Source organism: Procambarus clarkii, chromosome 1 (assembly GCF_040958095.1).
Source record: "Procambarus clarkii isolate CNS0578487 chromosome 1, FALCON_Pclarkii_2.0, whole genome shotgun sequence".
Lineage (NCBI taxonomy): Eukaryota > Metazoa > Arthropoda > Malacostraca > Decapoda > Cambaridae > Procambarus > Procambarus clarkii.
In genome coordinates, this window is record NC_091150.1 from 37,056,825 (window position 1) to 37,075,958 (window position 19,134).

Genomic DNA, 19,134 nt, shown 5'->3' on the forward strand with positions numbered 1-19,134 from the left:
CCGTCCACGTTTTCTAAACCTTTCTACCTCCTTATCCACCCATCCTTCGTCCCTCCTACCTTATTCATTTTCTTCCTTACTTTGCTTTACTTTCTCACTATCAAATGTAGGGATAAATATAATTTGTTGTTACACTGACACCACATGCCTCTCGACAACTTTCACGACCTGCCTCCCCTGACAGCTTCCACCACTGACACCACCTGCCTCCCCTGACAGCTTCCACCACTGACACCACCTGCCTCCCCTGACAGCTTCCACCACTGACACCACCTGCCTCCCCTGACAGCTTCCACCACTGACACCACCTGCCTCCCCTGACAGCTTCCACCACTGACACCACATGCCTTCCCTGACAACAACTTCCTCCACCTGCCTCCCCTGACAACATCTTCCACCTCCAGTCTTTTCTGACAACTTCCAACACTAACTCCACCTGCCTCCCATGAGAATAACTTCCACCACCTGCCCACTGATACTAAACCCTCACCAATGACACCACCTGCCTCCCCCTGACACCATGTTATCATCCTTCAACCATTTCTCCCTGGAAACAATGGGTAAGCAAAATATAACACTGTACATCTGTTTACACAATGGTGAATCATAGTTGATGACAGCCACCTCCAACACTCTTCGGTCTCGGTGACCGCTTGAACGAACAATCCTCGCTTAATCGAACATTTATATGTTCCACTGAACATTTAGTACCAAATGCAATTTGTTTGGACCTTCCAGAAATTTGTTAGAGTGGGGTTCGTTAGAGTGAGGATACATTTTTTCCCCCAGGACGAAACTCAATAATTGCTTATCTCTCTGATAAGGTGAACAGAGGAGTCAGGTGAAAGGAAACATGCCAACTATGTACCGCTTGGGGATTGAACTAGGGACCCTTTGGTTTGTAAACCAACTGTGTTGACCACTATACTTTGGAAATGTTTAAGCTTCTGTATGCCTATGCAACATGTTCATTCTGTTAGTAGTAATTAAAGACATATATGCAGGTTAGGTCCATAATAAATTAATTTAAGAGGAATTTAAGAGGAATTAATTTACTTAAGAATTCCATGTACAGTAATAATATATGTTTTAATTTAGTCTTAATATAAAGTGGAAGCATTCCCTCTAAGCTGTAACTTTTGTAAATAAGGAACATTGGTTGTAGGTCTACACCATCTTGAGGTTATCTTGAGATGATTTCGGGGATTAGTGTCCCCGTGACCCGGTCCTCGACCAGGCCTCCTTTTTGTAACACATCCCCAGGAAGCAGCTGTCTAACTCCCAGGTACCTATTTACTGCTAGGTGAACAGGAGCATCAGGGTGAAAGAAATCCTGCCCATTTGGGTCTGCCTCCGCCGGGAATCAAACCCGGAACCTTAGGACTTTGAATAACGAGCGCTGTCCACTCAGCCGTCTGGCCCGCAGGATAAATTTTTCATATCTGTAGATACAATACTTAGAGATGTTAAACAAAATATGTAAGTGACTGGGTTATGGTGTATGTAAAGTGATTAACCACCTGATTTGCATTGGTTGGCTGGCTAATCCTCTATGTATGTACTTTTCCCTGAATAAACATTTGATTTGATTTAATTTGATTTGATTTTAGGGGATGCAGATTTTACATTTTTAAGGAGTTCAAATAATTTAGATATTCAATTAGCAAGTGAAATTACAGCTCTAATGAACTAGCTTCAGCAGCACTAATGAACATATTTCTCGACTGTTTATTTACAGTTTATCAGAGCCCAATATCTATGGCCATCATGCACTCCCATACCCGTATAGGCTATAATGAGCACATATGGACTCATGACCTAAAGAAATATTTGCTTAGTTACAAGCATTTTAAAACATTGGTGAAATAGCGGCAGAGTTTAAAATGCTATGTACAGTAAAACAAAGGGCTCCGGTACTAAAAGTTATTTTCATTGATTGGCAAAGCAAAATTTTTGATTAAGTTATAAAGGGTGTAGTAGTCTAATTTCAAAACTGTACTAAAGTTACAATAGTGATAATGATAGTGAGTATGGAACTTAGCAATAAATATGTACCTGAGAGTAAGTCAAGTTTTGTGGGTTGCATCCTGAAAAAGGTCAGTAGTTGGCCTCGAGGGACCTAGATAAGCCTAACAGGCTTCCTGTCTCATTGTTGGAAGCAGTTAACAAATGCAGTATTTATTTGTATATTTTGGAAGCAGTCTTTTTTGTAAACATATGTTGTTAAATTTGGTTGAAAAGGTAAGATTAATAATTCTAACACGAATTTTCTCAATATTTCTTATGTTTCTTTTAACTGTTGATGGTAATTGAAAAATCAATTCTCCAAAATTCATTTTTATTTCAAGTCTGATGCGATGCCTGAACGCATTTCGTAATAACTTATTACATTTTCAAAGACTTTAGTTTACACACACAACTGTAACCTGTAAACACGCAAAATACATCCATATTTATACTCGCATTTGGGTGAGGTGATATGGGACAAAAGTTTTGGGTGAGGTGATTGACATTTGCACATGATAGAACACAACCAATGAGTATAAAAACATAAGAATGGAAGTAACTGCAGAAGGCCTATTGGCCCATAGCATCAACACTTCCTCTTGATGCTTCTATATTGGTTCGGAGTCTTGAAGTGGGTAGAATATAGTTGTGCATTAATTGGCTGCTGACTGCTGGTGTTGGCTTTTTGATGTGTAGTGCCACGCAGATGTCAAGCAGGAGGCTCGACATCTGCGATACACTACACATCAAAAAGTCAACATCGAAGGCCTTCTGCAGTTACTTCCATTCTTATGTTTTTATACCCATTGGTTCGTGTTCTATCATGTGCAAATGTCAATCACCTCAGCCAAAACTTTTATCCCATATCACCTCACCCAAATGCGAGTACTGTATAAGTATGGATGTATTTTGCGTGTTTACAGGTTACAGTTGTTCGTGTAAACTAAAGTCTTTGAAAATGTAATAAGTTATTACGAAATGCATTCAGGCATCGCGTCAGACTAAAAATATAAATGAATTTTGGAAATTTGATTTTTCAATTACCATCAACAGTGAAAAGAAACATAAGAAATATTGAGAAAATTCGTGTTAGAATTATTAATCTTACCTTTTCGGTCATATTTATCAACATATATTTATTATTTATATATAACTATAACTTGGTGAGGATTAAAATTCTTCTAATATCTGTAAAAAAAATTCCAGTACACCAGACTTCCGATTGCGGCAGCGCTCGCAAATATGCTTTTCGACCAATGAATGGAAGGAGCTTCAGGTTTCGTGTCAAGGCACCTCATAATGCTAATGTTTGCCTGTCTGGGGCTGCTGCAGAAGTGCCCCAGCATATGTATGAGATCTTCCTAGCAGGATGGAATGGGAAAGAGTCAGCTATAAGAAGGAACAAGAAAGATGATGTATGCAAGGTTCAGACCCCCAATTTGCTCAGCTCAAGTGAATTTCGGGGATTCTGGGTTGTTGTCACAAATAATAGTATTAAGGTAAGAATATTTACATTTGTTTTTTAAATCTCCAGATTATGTTTTAAGCAATTCAATGAAATAGTAATCCAGAGAGTTTTTTTTAAATGTCTGCTTTAAGATTTTAGTCAGCCAACAATACCATACATCTTCAAAATTAAATAAGCTCACAATACAGTACAGTACTGTACATCTTCAATAATTTAATAAGCCCACAATACTGTACATCTTCAATAATTTAATCAGCCCACAATACTGTTCATCTTCAATAATTCAATCAGCCCACAATACCGTACATCTTCAGTAATTTAATCAGCCCAGAATACTGTACATCTTCAGTAATCAATATCTTGGTTATCTGGGTACAAGCTATGGAATGTTTATCATACACTTCAAAGTACCATCAATTTTATTACTGTATAGTGCATTATTTTACATGGAATGATTTTTGTCATAATTTATACTAGAAAAAATGAAAATGTGTAAAGAAAAGATGTGAACATGGATGACTTCAATTTTAACTACTATATGATGTTAAGCATCAGAAGAACAGTGGAACATAGAAAGAATCCCGTAGACTGCTCAACAGGGTGCTGCCTCTGCTATAGAACTGCTCCCAGGCTAAGTGTATACAAGTATCTGTTACTACGGTTTTGTTGGTGTTTGGGAATAACTGTATGTAACATGCATGTAGTGTACTATATAAAATTATCGAGTTAGAATTGCTTAACCCTTCTGCATTAGCAGCTTTTCCCCTTAAGATTAGCACTGTCGCCAAATTAAAGTAATTTATTCATTGACTTTATAGACAAAATTATGGCATGTTCGGAAAACTACCCAAAAAATTATAGGTGCTATGGTTTGACTGGTGTAGTTTGAGAAAAGTTTTTTTAATGCCTTTAATTAATCCCCAGAAACAAAAATTAATATTTTGATTTAAAAAACTGTGTTATAAAGTTTTTTAAAAAACTTTATAACACACATAACACAGTATGAGATAACACAGCACACACACACCTGGGGTGTGTGTGTGCGGTGTGAAGAAAAAAAAAGTAGTTAGTAAACAGTTGATTGACAGTTGAGAGGGGGGCCGAAAGAGCAAAGCTCAACCCCCACAAACACAACTAGGTGAATACATCTTCAACATTCACCAGCAACAATGTAACACTCAATGAGTCCAGTTCCTACCTTCACAAGACACTTAAGCCTCGCTATAGTGACTTCTTTTATGAAAGAAAACTTGCCCAAAACATAGAGAAAGATCCTGAATCGTTCTATGCCTACATAAGAGGTAAAACCAAAACAAAGGACTCATTTGGACCCTTAATAAATAAGACTAATCAAGCTATAATGGATGATAAAAGGGCAGCAAAAACTCTAAATGATTATTTTACATCAGTGTTCACACTCGAAAGGTTGGATGACATCCCATCACCCACACAAATGTTTTGAGGAGGGGAGGAGAATGAATTTAGGGATATACCCATAACATGTGAAATAATTAGAAAGAACATTCACAAACTAAAAGATTCAAAGGCCACAGGTATGGATGGAATCCAATCCAAAGTCTCAAAGAAACTGGCAGAAGAACTATGTCTTTTGCTGAAATTACTTTTCACAAAATCTCTAGACCAAGGGATAGTCCCCCTAGATTGGAAATATGCAAATGTCACCCCTATTCTCAAAAAAGGCAGAAAGAGCTCAGCAGAAAACTGTAGGCCAATCAGCTTGATATCACACATCTGCAAGCTCATGGAGAAAATCCTCAGGGAGGGTATCATTCATCATCTTTCAGTGTACAATTGACACAACATGGATTTTTATTTAAAACAGATCCTGCCTTACAAACTTGCTCACATTTTTGGAAATGGTAACCAGCTACTCAGCCAAAGGCCTTCCGGTGGATGTAGTATACATGGATTTTGCTAAAACTTTTGATAAGGTACCACATGAAAGACTGGTAAGGAAATTACAGGTCCATGGAATAAATGGTAAAATATTAAAATGAATAAAACAATGGTTGAAGGAAAGAAAATAAAGGGTCATGCTAAATGGAAATGAATCTGAATGGAGAAATGTGATAAGTGGGGTGCTACAAAGGTCCATTTTGCGACGTACCCATTTTGTCATATACATCATTGACATAGATGAAAATATTACAAACCACATCATCAAATTTGCAGACAACACAAAGATTTATGATAAAGTGGGAATTGATAATGATATTGAAATCTTACAAAGAGATCTACATGAACTCCACAAATGATCAGAAGACTGGCAAATTTTTTTTATTATTGACAAACGCAAGACCCTGCATGTGGGACATAACAACCCACACTACGCCTACCAAATTAATAGCATTACATCACAGCAGATTGATGAAGAAAAGGACCTTGGAGTCAAAATCCACCACTCATTAAAAGTTGGACAATAGGTGGATGCAGCAGTCAGAAAAGCTAACCAAACTCTTTGGATAATCAAGTGTACTTTGACTATAAGGAAAAGACGGTAACGGTTCAACTGTATAAATCTCTGGTGCATCCAGGGAACATTTGGATTACTGTATCCAAGCATGGAGACCTCATTTTCAGACAGACATAGCTGCTCTGGAGAAGGTGCAACACCAGGCAACGAAAGTCATTCCAGAGCTAAGTCCTCTTTCGTATCAAGAACGCTTGAAGGCCACAGGGCAAACAACACTTCAAACCAGACATGGCAGGGTGGATCTCATTGAAACTTTTAAAATAATAAGCAAGTTAGAGGATGTTGATATTGATGTTTTCTTCAGACGATCAGGTGTAACACAAACAAGGAGCAATGGTTTCAAGCTTAACAAGCCACAATGTAGGACTGAGAGTAGGAGTTGCTTTTTCACCCACAGGGTTCTTTTACGAAAGAAAACTTGCCCAAAGCATAAAGAATGTTTTGGGTTCCATGAGTGTTCTATGAGTTCCAGGCACCCATGGAACTGCCTACACACCGAAGCCGTAACTGCCAAAACTGGGTTGAGTTTTAAAATATACCTGGAAAAGATCATCAAGACAAATGGGGGGACCTTCAACAAGCCGCCAGCTTCTTGTCCTCATTGAGGCCACTAGGTTTAGTAGCCCTCAGGTAAATCTGGCTTTATTGTTCTTGTACCTTCTGCTAAGTTTTTTCTTGGCTTTGGCTTTATCTCTAATCTCGAAGCTCCCTTCACCTCTAAGAGTGAACTGGGCTTGGCTGAATTAAAGGTGTTTTAATTACATTCAATGTTTGATTATTTTGAATATTGCACTAAAATTTGTATAATATGATAGGGGTTTATTTGAAATTTGCATGTGTTTTGTTTCTCCAGGTTGCTATGTTATGCAATTTTCTGTATAATCTCAGGTGGGTCGTGAAGGGGAGTCGAATGCATTTATGACGCACACAGATGCCTTGGTGCCCCTGCGAATCACTCACTATGGATACTGCACAGCATTTGGTGCAACAGGATCCTGGACATTTGCTGGTGAGGAATTTTGATGAATGTTTTGAACATAAACCCTTGTTTGAAAAAATAATACACTATATAGTGTCTGCATAAATATATTGGAGTACATTTTTACAAATCCTCTTGATATGTACCACATTTTGGGCAAGCCTTAAAACTAACAGGACAACCAAATATTGTAGAAAAAAGTTATTTTATACATAGAGCACTAGATGGGGTACACAACTTAAGAGAGGTTAGAGGCATTAAATATGCAAAAACTAAAGGATAGAAGAAAAAGAGGCAATATGATCACTACGTACAAAATAGTAACAGGAATCGATAAAATTGATAGGGAAGAATTCCTGAGACTCGGAACTTCAAGAACAAGAGGTCATAGATTTAAACTAACGAAACAAAGCTGCCGGAGAAATATAAGAAAATTCACTTTTGTAAACAGAGTGGTAGACGATTGTTAGGTGGAAAAGGTGGTGGAGGCCAAAACCGTCAGTAATTTCAAAGCATTATATGACAAAGAGTGCTGGGTAGACGTGAGACCACAAGCGTAGCTCTCATCCTGTAACTACACTTAAGTAATTACACTTAGGTAATTACAACTGTGCTTGGGTCTCCTCCTCTCTCTCATATCTCTTCTCCTCTCTCATATCTCTTCAGTTCTTCCTCCCTCTCCTATCCTTTCCACCTTTCTTCCCTCTCTCAGAAAATTTAATACAGTAGTACAGGTATTACAAACACTGAATAGCTGCTAAATATAGTAACTATGGAAAATGCATTGCCAATTTCAGACTTGACTTCAGGAATATTTGCAGGGAAGTCACTATAGATGCCAGACTGGCCTGTGACACTTCTATACCCCCCTCATGTACATGTGTCATCTTGGATAGTTGGGTGAGACTAGCCCCACGTATTTGGTCTCCGACCTTCGACAGAGACATTCTCTTTTATAGATATAGACTAGAAGGGCAGTGCCCAGGACAGTCTGTTCCTCTCCCACCCACTCTTTGTCTATCTTCCCTCCCACTTTACCCCTCTTCTTCTACATGGGTGTAGAGGAGTAACTGAGTAAAAGAACACGGCAGAACTACAGAAATAACAGAATACCAGAATGCAGGGAGATATACCAGAGGGCCAGAAATGAGTACCTGAGAGTGAGGAGTAAAGCAAAGAGACAGTATGAAAATGACATCGCGAGTAAAGCCAAGACCCAACCAAAACTGCTCCACAGCCACATCAGGAGGAAAACAGTAGTGAAGGAACAAGTGATGAAACTGAGAAAAGGGGAGAACAGATACACAGAGAATGACCAGGAGATGTGTGAAGAAATCAACAAGAGATTTCCCAAGGTCTTCACAAAAGAACAAAGAGAATCCCTGCACTAAATGAGGAGGCAAACCAAGCAACCTTGGAGGATTTTGACCTCACCAGTGATGAGGTCAAAAGGAATCTGTTGGAGCTGAATGTGACAAAGGCTGTTGGGCCTGACAGAATCTCATCATGGATACTAAAGGATGGTGCAGAAGCAATAAGTGTGCTACTCTCTATGATGTATAACAGGTCACTGGAAACAGGAGACCTACCGGAAAGTTGGAAGACAGCTAACGTAGTCCCAATATACAAGAAGGGTGACAGGCAAGAGGCACTGAACTACAGGCCAGTTTCCCTAACTTGTATACCTTGTAAGGTGATGGAGAAGATCGTGAGGAAAAGGCTCGTAGAGCATCTGGAGGGAAATAGCTTTGCAACACACCACCAACATGAGTTCAGAGATGGTAAATTGTGCCTCACAGGTTTAATAGAATTCTATGACCAGGCAACAAAAATTAGGCAAGAAAGAGATGTGTGGGCAGACTGCATTTTCTTGGACTGCCAGAAAGCCTTTGACACAGTACCCCATAAAAGGTTCTTAAAAAAGTTGGAGCAACAGGCAGGAGTAAAAGGGAAGGTGCTCCAGTGGATAAGAGAGTATTTAAGCAACAGGAAACAGCGAGCAACTGTGAGGGGGGAGACATCAGAGTGGCGAGATGTCACCAGTGGAGTCCCACAGGCCTCAGTACTTGGTCCCATCCTGTTTCTAATATATGTAAACGATCTTCCGGAGGGTATAGACTCATTCCTCTCAATGTTTGCTGATGATGCAAAAATTATGAGAAGAATCAAGACAGATGAAGATAGACAGATGTTTGTTGTTAAAGATTCGCTACCTGGAACAAAGTTCCAAGTAGCACGGGCTAGCAAGTAGCTATGGGCTCACTATGGTGAGCCCATAGTGCCTTGATAGACAGAGACTACAAGATGACCTGGACAAACTGGAGGAATGGTCTAGAAAATGGCTGCTAAAATTCAACTTGGGAAAGTGTAAAGTACTGTACTGAAATTAGGCAAAGGGAGCAGAAGGCTGAACACAAGGTACCATCTGGGAGGTGAAATCCTGCAAAAGTCAAATAGAGAGAAAGATCTGGGAGTTGATATCACACTGAACCTGTCCCTAGAGGCCCACATCAAAAGGATATCATCAGTGACATATGCTAGGTTGGCCAACATAAGAACTGCCTTTAGAAACTTGTGTAAGGAATCGTTCAGGACCCTGTATACCACTTATGTCAGACCAATCCTGGACTGTGCAGCTCCAGCCTGGAGTCCATACCTAGTTAAACACAAGATAACGTTAGAGAAGATTCAGCGGTATGCCACCAGACTCGTCCCGGAACTGAGAGGAATGAGCTACGAGGAAAGGCTAAAGGAGCTGAACCTCACGTCCCTGGAAAACAGAAGAGTAAGGGGAGCCATGATAACCACCTACAAAATTCTCAGGGGGAATTGACAGGGTGGACAAAGACAAAATCGTCAGCACGGGTGGAACACGAACAAGGGGACACAGGTGGAAACTTAGTACCCAGATGAGCAACAGAGACGTTAGCCAGAATTTTTTCAGTGTCAGAGTAGTTAATAAATGGAATGCATTAGGAAGTGATGTGGTGGAGGCTGATGCCATACACAGTTTCAAATATAAGTATGATAGAGCCCAGTAGGCTCAGGAATCTGTACACCAGTTGATTGACTGTTGAGAGGCGGGACCAAAGAGACAAAGCTCAACCCCTGCAAGCACAACTAAGTGAGTACAACTTGGTGAGTACATTTTTCCCTCTCACCCCTTTCTCCTCCCTCCTATCTTCCTCATTTTTGTCCTCTTCCCCACCATACCCCTCTTCCCTCTTTTCCAATTGGTTTCCAACCTAGAGCAGACACACATTTCCATTTAATACTGAATTCACTTTTTTTTTTATTAACAAATAGGTACTCACCTATTTGTGCTTGTGGGGGTTGAGCTTTGGCCCTTTGGTCTCGCCTCTCAACCGTCAATCAACTGGTGTACAGATTCCTGAGCCTACTGGGCTCTATCATATCTACATTTGAAACTGTGTATGGAGTCAGCCTCCACCACATCACTGTCTAATGCATTCCACCTGTTAACTACTTTGACACTGAAAAAGTTCTTTCTAACGTCCCTGTGGCTCATGTGGATACTCAGTTTCCACCAGTGTCCCCTTGTTCGTGTACTACCAGTGTTAAACAATTTATCCTTGTCTACCCTGTCAATTCCCCTGAGGATTTTGTAGATAGTGATCATATCTCCCCTTACTCTTCTGTCTTCCAGTGTCGTGAGGTGCATTTCCTGCAGCCTTTCTTCGTAACTCATGCCTCTTTGTTCTGGGACTAGTCAAGTGGCATACCTCTGAACTTTTTCCAGCTTCTTCTTGTGCTCGACAAGGTACGGGCTCCATGCTGGGGCCGCATACTCCAAGATTGGTCTTACGTATGTGGTATACAAGATTCTGAATGATTCCTTACACAGGTTCCTGAAGGCAGAACCGTTTTCAGATATGACAGGTATATGAAGATATGACAGGTATATCTGCATTTGTGCAGCTACCCTAGACTATATGAAGGGAAGTACAGCGTGTAAAAAACTAGCTACGTGATGCTAAAAATCTCCATCATACAGGATGATTAGTCATTCAAAGGCATGTGATAAGTAGGCTGCGCTGGCAAACTCTGGGTGCATTATGAGGATATCATGAACACAAGAGTGAATAAGGTAGCAGTGATAGTGTGTCTCCATCTTGTGGGATGGTTTGTCATACAGGGCCATATGTTCAGTAGCCTGCACTGGTAAATTTTGGGTGCAATATGAGGATATCCTCAGGAACTCGAGAGAAAGCTATGATTTGTTCAGATCTGAAACCTATGTTTATAGGAAGCACAAAACGTTGACCAGACTGTGAGACAGTGGTTGCCAGGATCAGGTTAGGTTACCGTTACCTGTGGCAGGTGGTTACAGGTGACGGATCTTGCAATCCTGAGCACTTCAGGTGCAAACTCTGTGAACAGGAACTGCGACATGATCTCCCGCACTACATCACCGAATGCCCAGTTATCAGACCATTCAGACCCATTGGCAAGAGATACCTGGAGGTTTGCAATTACTGAATTCACCTTCACTTACAGTACTTGCAAGTGAAGAAATCTAGGGACTTGACCTGCCACTTTCCCAGGTGTCTAGCCTCCATTTGTCTGTGTCTGCCTTGGACAGACATTCTCTCATTTACAGTACAAGTATAGAGTAGATAGATCTATAATGGATTTACATAATATATCTTAAGGCTGATAATACTAAATGCTGGTGGGTTTATATACTGAATTTAAAGTTAATACTTAATTCAAAGGCTGTACTGTACATTTATTTGATTTATTTATGGGCTTAATGAATACAAAAAGTGATTATGTTGGAAAAATCAGCGTTGAATGTAATGAAACACCAGATTCTGGGTGAGACCCAGGAGGCTTCCTGAAGCTATCCAGGCTGATATGAATGTATTAGACCCTGGCATCAGTCGAGCGCATGGAGTTCTAGGCCTACCGAGGATCACGAGCCAGAACCTGGCCCCCCTCAGAGAGACACGAGGAGCACTGGCCTATAGAAACCCCCGTGTGGGTTTCTATGTCTGCTATCGACTGGGTCAGGCACCCAGAAAGGTAAGCACCCCAAAACAAACCCCTATTCTGGTTAAAAAATTGCTACTGAAAGCCGAATTGCTGGACAGAACTCCCTAACCGAAAACGAGCATGACGTCACCACGTCGCTGTCTGCACAGCTTCCCCCTTCCTGGGAGGGGGAAGGAGGAGCCCCAGAATCCTTGCGCCAGCTATTCACGCATCAGTTCTGAAGCTGGATGTCAAAAACATGCGATAAACTGCCGACCGGAGGGAGGGAGGGAAGGTTGCTGGGGAGCCTCTGTCTCTCATCCAGAAACTGCAGTTTCGTTACATTCAATGCTGGTTTTCTTGGGGGGGTGGACCCCTTCAGCTTTCCGGAACTACTTACCCAAAAATAAAAGCAAGAGGGATGTATCCGGGAGGCGGGCGCCACCCGCTCCTCAACTCGAAGTCAAGACAACAGGCTGCAACTGCCGACCCAATGCGACACACACCAACGAAGGCCAAGAACATTGACAAGGAAGCGAGCGGTCAGGACTGTGTTTGACCACCCAAAACCCTGTGCCCGAATGTCAGCCTTAGACATGGTACCGAAGACGGCAGCCAAAGTAGCAATGCATGAACAGAGCGGGCACAAGGAAAGACTACAGGCCGGCTGAACCAAAGAACCCTTCAGACGACCTGGGAGACCCGAACCCTGGAACAGGGAAGGAGGGAAACCAGGTCAACCCAAAAAGTGCATCCCCTGCCACTGAGGCAGTGCAGTGCACAGGTAGCAATGAAGAGCCGGAACCAGACACAACACATGATGTATCCCGGCCAAACCAACCTAGTATCAACAACCCAAGGACCCCTCCGGAAAACAGCAGTCTCATTCTTCGCCAGGAAAGAAGACGGCTGCAACGAACAGACCTACCACCTGGACCAAAAGAGCAAAAACCCCTGCGCTGGAGGAGAGCACGATGCTCCCCAACCTGACCCCCAGAGGCCAATGCAAACAGGAAAAGAGCCTTCGCAAAACGATCTCGAACCGAAGGGGCCATAACAAACTGAGGGGAAGAGAAAAAAGAAAGCACCCGGTCCAATGACCAGGGTGGCTCAGGCGGCACATAAGCAGGCCAGAGGTGAAATAACGCACGAGACAGCTTGCAGAGCGGAGCTAGGACAGAGGTTCTGGCTCGTGGTCCCCGGTAGGCAGAACTCCATTGACTGATGCCCCAGACTAATACAGCTTATATCAGTCCGATAGCTCCAGGGAGCCCGAGGGGCTCTCCACAGAAAATAACATTTAGTGGAACACTGCAGTTCTTATAGCAAAGTGCATGTCTTCAATCCATCAAGTGCCTATGAATTTATTGTGTGGCCAATAAGTAACTTAGCCAAAGATGTTTTCCACTTACTGTTTTGATGTCAGAGCCACAAGGGTAAGCAACATTTTATATTACAGTACATAGATGTTTATTTATAAAAAATAATCTCTCTAGTGGTTGCAAAATGCTTATGAATGACAAACATGAACTGCCTCTTAGTGGCAGCATTTGCAAGGTTATTGGAGGCAACACCAATATATCTGGGAACCCAGCACAATTACTTTTTAGGCATCCCTTCCCATAATCTGTTTTTAACATCCATCTCCACACTTGATCTTCTAACATTTATCTCTGTTTGAAATTACTTTGCTTGGACCACCTGTGTGTGCAGCAGTGCAAGGACTGGAGGACTGACTGTCCACATTGGTTATCAACAAGGATAAAATGCCTAGAGCAACAGCACAGAATTCAAAGTGAATTCTTCCAGATATAGGTCTTGCCTGACTCAACCTGGTGAAGTAGGGAATTAATGAATCTGTTCATCAATATTTGTATATGGGTATTGTTTATGCTGATGACAGATTAATATATGAGGGAAAAGGGTTCACTAATACACCATGTGTACCTTAACATGCAAATATATTTGCTAATTTAAAACATGGAAACATTTACACATGGATGGAGGATAATTGTCTTTACTTTAAGGAACATCATTTAATAACCACTGCCTAACATCACTGCCATATTCAAAGGACAATCAGGAGCTCAAATGATGCTTGGAAATAAATTGCATGAACATAAAACTGATGTATGTTTGAAAATAACTACAGACACATGCTCGGTTGTGGACCAGGACTTGGTGAGGAGTCTTGCTCTGAATGGCCACACTAGATCTGAAACAAAAGTACCACAAAGCTCACCGAGTCACACTGAGCATCACGAAATGCAAGTCAAATGCGTACGCAATAAAACAATTTACTTACTCGACAGAATCCACACACACCACATTCATACACATGTGCTTCTTCTTCTGCCATCTTGATGAATGGGTCCAACCTCTGGATGAATCTCCCGCGTCTCTACCATTTTGGGAGTTGTCCACGGGTGATAAGAGTTTGTGGAGTTAGTAAACATGGCCAGTAGGAGAATGTTACTCAGGAGCTCAGGGAATACATGTCTGCTGGGTACACAGCGTTCCTTGAAAATGCCATGGTGGAGCTAAGGGTAAGATAGCCGAGTTTATGCCTCGTATCTCGTAGTTGTAGGGAAGGGTCAAGTCAACTGTTGGGGAAGTCAGGTCCAGACCTTGACCTTTCATTCCCCTCTTCCCCTCACTACCTTATACATTCTGTAGAGGGTAGGAAGAGTGATAATTATTAAATACAACAATTATTATTATAATAATTATTATAATAATAATATAATTTATTATTATCACTCTTCCTTCTGCTTGGTCTAGAAGGAAGCCAGCCTCGGGTGAAAGAGGGCTGTGACGATCTCTGTCTGGAACCCGTAGGTGCGGGACCGGAATGTCCACATCCTGGGGGTCGTGCAGCCCAGGCTCTGCTTCAGGAGACTGGGGTTGTTCATACCCTTGATGGGGTGGTTCTTCTCCGGCTACGACCACAACGATCTCCGAATTTGGAGTCCCTGTGCTTTCTTTCACCAACTTCGAGGTCAACTCCGGAGCTCACAATTCCTGCGATGGCGCTGGAACCAGTCGTATTGGTGTTTACCTTTCGATTGGAGACTTTCGGCGCCGTGAAGAGGGGGGACCTGCTGGATGGGTAACAGCTTCTCCATATCAACCTACCCTGGCTTTGCACCCTGGAGAGGCCACTCCAGACTGACAACCAGAGTACAACTCTGGTTGCACTTTTATGTTATACTACTAGTATAAAATTATACTACAGTACTAGTATAAAATATGGCAGTGATAAAATATGGTATACATTTTATACTACTAGTATAAAATATGGCAATGATACTACCCATGACTGCAAAAGTAAGATGTATAACTCTGTCATCTGCTTGCATAACTAGAAGTAGTACATCTTCACTCATACTACAGCCGAGTTGTAAATGGTATTACCAATCCAAGGATACCCAACACGGGGGTACTGTGGCCTGAGATAGGGCACTAGCAACTGCACTGGACTGCACAGCATTCTAACTATAGGCTAGCAAGTCTAGCTTTGAGACCACCATTCTCATAATCTCTATTCTTGATCTAGCATTCATCTCCATTATTGATCTTCTAGCAGCCATCTCTATACTGCACTTAATCTTCTAACATCCATCTCCATACTTGATCTTCTTACATCCATCTCTATACTGCACTTGATCTTCTAACATCCATCTCCATACTTGATCTTCTTACATCCATCTCTATACTTTATGTAACTCTCATCTCCATACACCTCTTTTAAAATTTACTTTGAAGTTAATTTTTTGGGGGAGTGTGGAACTGATTAATTCAATTTACATTATTTCTTATGGAAAAATTTGCTTCAGTTTACGAATTTTTGGCTTACGAACTGTCCCTGGGAATGGGTTAAATTTGTAAACTGAGGTACCACTGTACTCCTGTAGGGCATTCTATTGCGAATATTTTGATACCAAATAGACGACAATGAAAATTGAGGTGAAGAACTTGAATAAGAGTAAATACATTTATGAGCAGGTGTGCCAATGGGTGCTGGCTCACGGATTATGCTTGGCCGACGTTGGTTGCAACCCGCTCTCGTGCAAGACAGTCCATATATGACTTATGGCTTATAGTCAATATTTGGCTTATGAATAAGTACATATATGATATATTCTAAGTTCTATTTTTTTCAAGGCACTAACTCTTCTATTTAAGTTTTATTAAACAATAGAAACTTTATACAAAATTTGATAATATCCTGAGTTACTTTACAATTTATTTAGATATTTTAGTTTTGTTTTATTATTTTTATAAAACTGTAATATCACTATAGGTAATTAAGAAGCCATAAAATACTTATCTTAACATACTAAGAAGGTTAGGTTAGGTTGTGGTTTTCTATTCAGCTTTTCAGGTAAACTCAAACATTCACAAAAAATTAGTATGTCACATATGCACTTATTCATAAACCAAATATTAACTATAAGCAAGTACGAAAACAGGTTGCAATTTTGGCTTTGTTGTGGGTGGGGCGCGCCGGGCTGCAAATGTGCAATATACAGTATATGAAAAAAATAATTAGAAAGCATTGAAAATTAATTGAAGAAAAAATATATGTAAATATATTTGTGGCAACTCGTGAGTCTTGAATAGTCTGCACGACTGCCTGTGGGATCCTCCTGCATGGGAGCACAGACCCTGATGACGTTACATCGCACTTTCTCCACGTCCCCACAGCCAAAGTTGCTGTTGTTATTATTTTTTACATGTACATGTTCAGGGAAGGATCTTAACGATTTACAAAGAAAAAAAATTAGGAAAACTTTATTTTTGGTGCACCACCAGAATGTTATAATAAATGCTGCACAGCTCGGCGGTTAAATAAATAAGTTACTGTTAATATACCTTTCCATACTTCATCCATACTAAGTATTTTATATTTCACCCATTACCTTTTTTCCAGTCTCCTTTGCAACACTCATGATGCATCCTTTCAATAATCAAATCAATCTTTATTTTTATTGCACCTCTTTTGAGCTAAAATATTAAAACATTAATATTCTTCCAGATGATGATCCAACACACTTCGGACCAGAGTTGGACTTAAGTGACCTTGGTGAGTATTTTGGCAATTGCAATTTTTAACTGATCATACAAAAAATAGTACCATAGCTTTTATACATTTAAATAGTACTATACATTTAAATTTCCTTTTTTAGGATGTCTAGGCCAGCTGTTAATTTCCTTTAGTTTTTAGTTTTAGTTTAGTTGTTAATTTAATGTTATTTTATCTATTTATTTATATATATACAAGAAGGTATAATGAGTTTATGAGAGTACATAGCATTAATGTTTTTACATTCCTGTAAGGCCACTGACATGCATAGCATTTCGAACAGATCCTTAATCAGAGGGGTTGTTATGCTGTCTCCAACTGTCCACCTCATTTTGGTTCATAGTTCCCAGATTAGGCACTGATTTACCTTTGTTTTACAGATCTGCCTTTCCTTTGATTTGTTTTTAGTCATGTGTGTGTTTATATTGCACAGGTAGATGGAAAATTTTTGTCCCCCGTTTAGTTCCTTGTTCACCCCCATCTCCTTTTGGTGACGGTGACTGTGCTCTAGGACTTCTGTTTGTTTTGCTCTCATTCACCAGCTGGTCGGGGCTTGGAAGTGTTTGTGTTGTTCAAGTGACTTTGATACTGGTTGATGATGACCAATGTTTTTCACCTATTTCCTGGGGAAAGCCCCTTGTGGCTCCCTGAAGCTACTACAGTATCACTGAAAGTGTACTATCTACTGGGTCACATCAGCCACTGAGTTCTATCTGGTCTATCAGTGTCCAAGAGCCAGAACCTGTCACCCTCACAGGCACAGGGAGCAGTGATATTTATCAATTTATTTGTTTGTTTATGCCACCACTGGAGGAAGGCATCCAGAAAAACCAGTGAGACAACAGACCACAGCTGATTAGTAAAGACTGTAGAGTGCTTGGAGCTGCATGTGCACAGGATTTTCTTTCCTGTGTGCTCCCTAGTGCTGTCTTTGCACTTTAGGGTTCTCTTCCCTGGGGTGTTTGGGGGGTTGCTTCCTTGGAGGCCTTCCTTGCTTGTGGTGGTCTTCACCCAGGGTGAGTCAGGTTCCTTGGGTTTTCCTGTCTTTACTCGGGTAGGGTACGACGTTTGCTGGCATGTGGTATATTGGGTATTTATGTGCTACACATTAGCGTGCCGAGGTTAGCCTTCTCAGCCACGTTGTGTTGGCCTCCTACGCCATTTCTATCCTTTAGTTCACTCCTCCATTACGAGACACGGTCACCATCCTATAGGTGTTGGTTCTGTTTATATAGTTTTGGCTACATATTCTTTTAGGTTCGGTGTAGCGTTCCAGTGCCTGGGTGTACAGCATGGTCAATTCCTTAAGGCCCTGTTACGCGAGGTGTGTGTGTTTGTGGCTATATTGTTTGCAATGAATCTGGGATACATGTAAATTGTTATTATATTATATATCAGTGATTAATTAATTATTCATGTGCTAGATCATAAATTATGCCACCGTGATTTAGTTTTTTACGTGTTTACAGAGTGGTCAAAAGCTCATAATCAATTTAAGTGTAATTAAATGTTTTTAGTTTTAGTTTGTTTAATTTGTATTTGTTTGCATCCAATGTAGTATACTGGTAGAATAGGTGTTTGTTTTATTTACCTAATTTGCAGTAGTTTGGAACAAGCCTAAATGAAGTGATATTACTATTGTTTTATGAGCCTTATTGCTAGGCATGATGCCATAACACCTACGGTCTACCCTTGTGCCCATGATATTTAGAAATATGCCACTCTCTTGGCTGTTCACAAACATGTTCTGGGCTGATATTTGGGCACGGGGGTTTTGGAGGTCGATTAAAGGGGTTATGGGGGTTAGGGCTTTCAGAACAGTCTTCTTTCCCCTCACCTGGATCAGGTTGTTTCAGAGTGGGTTGTTTCCAGCATGGTTGAAACAACTACGTATGTCTATTCAGTGGATGTCCTGTCTCTTTTCGGTTTCGATATGAGACTCGGCAGAGCTCCGGTTCACCGTTGATCTGTTGTGACTGAATCAATTCATCCCTGGCCCCACATTCCAGGTGACCAATTTGCCATGCCTTTGCCTCATATTAGAGGCAGACTCCTGGATGATACCCCTGGATTTCTGAGACTGGTGTGTCCCTATTCATCCAGTA

The 19,134-nt window shown here is 40.9% G+C and overlaps 1 protein-coding gene across 5 annotated transcripts in view; it reads left to right on the forward strand.

Moving 5' to 3' along the window:
- The window catches only part of LOC123754362 (uncharacterized), a 39,925-nt gene that overhangs the window by 11,080 nt on the left and 9,711 nt on the right, over positions 1 to 19,134 (forward strand). For 4 of the 5 annotated variants that reach the window (XM_069334435.1, XM_069334365.1, XM_069334537.1 and 1 more), the window contains exons 2-4: positions 3,214 to 3,506; positions 6,858 to 6,978; positions 16,982 to 17,029. In XM_069334435.1, the coding sequence (XP_069190536.1) occupies positions 3,214 to 3,506; positions 6,858 to 6,978; positions 16,982 to 17,029 (462 nt within the window). Of the gene's footprint in view, positions 1 to 24; positions 561 to 3,213; positions 3,507 to 6,857; positions 6,979 to 16,981; positions 17,030 to 19,134 lie in introns of those variants that run through there. The other variant, XM_069334490.1, reaches the window with a different exon arrangement.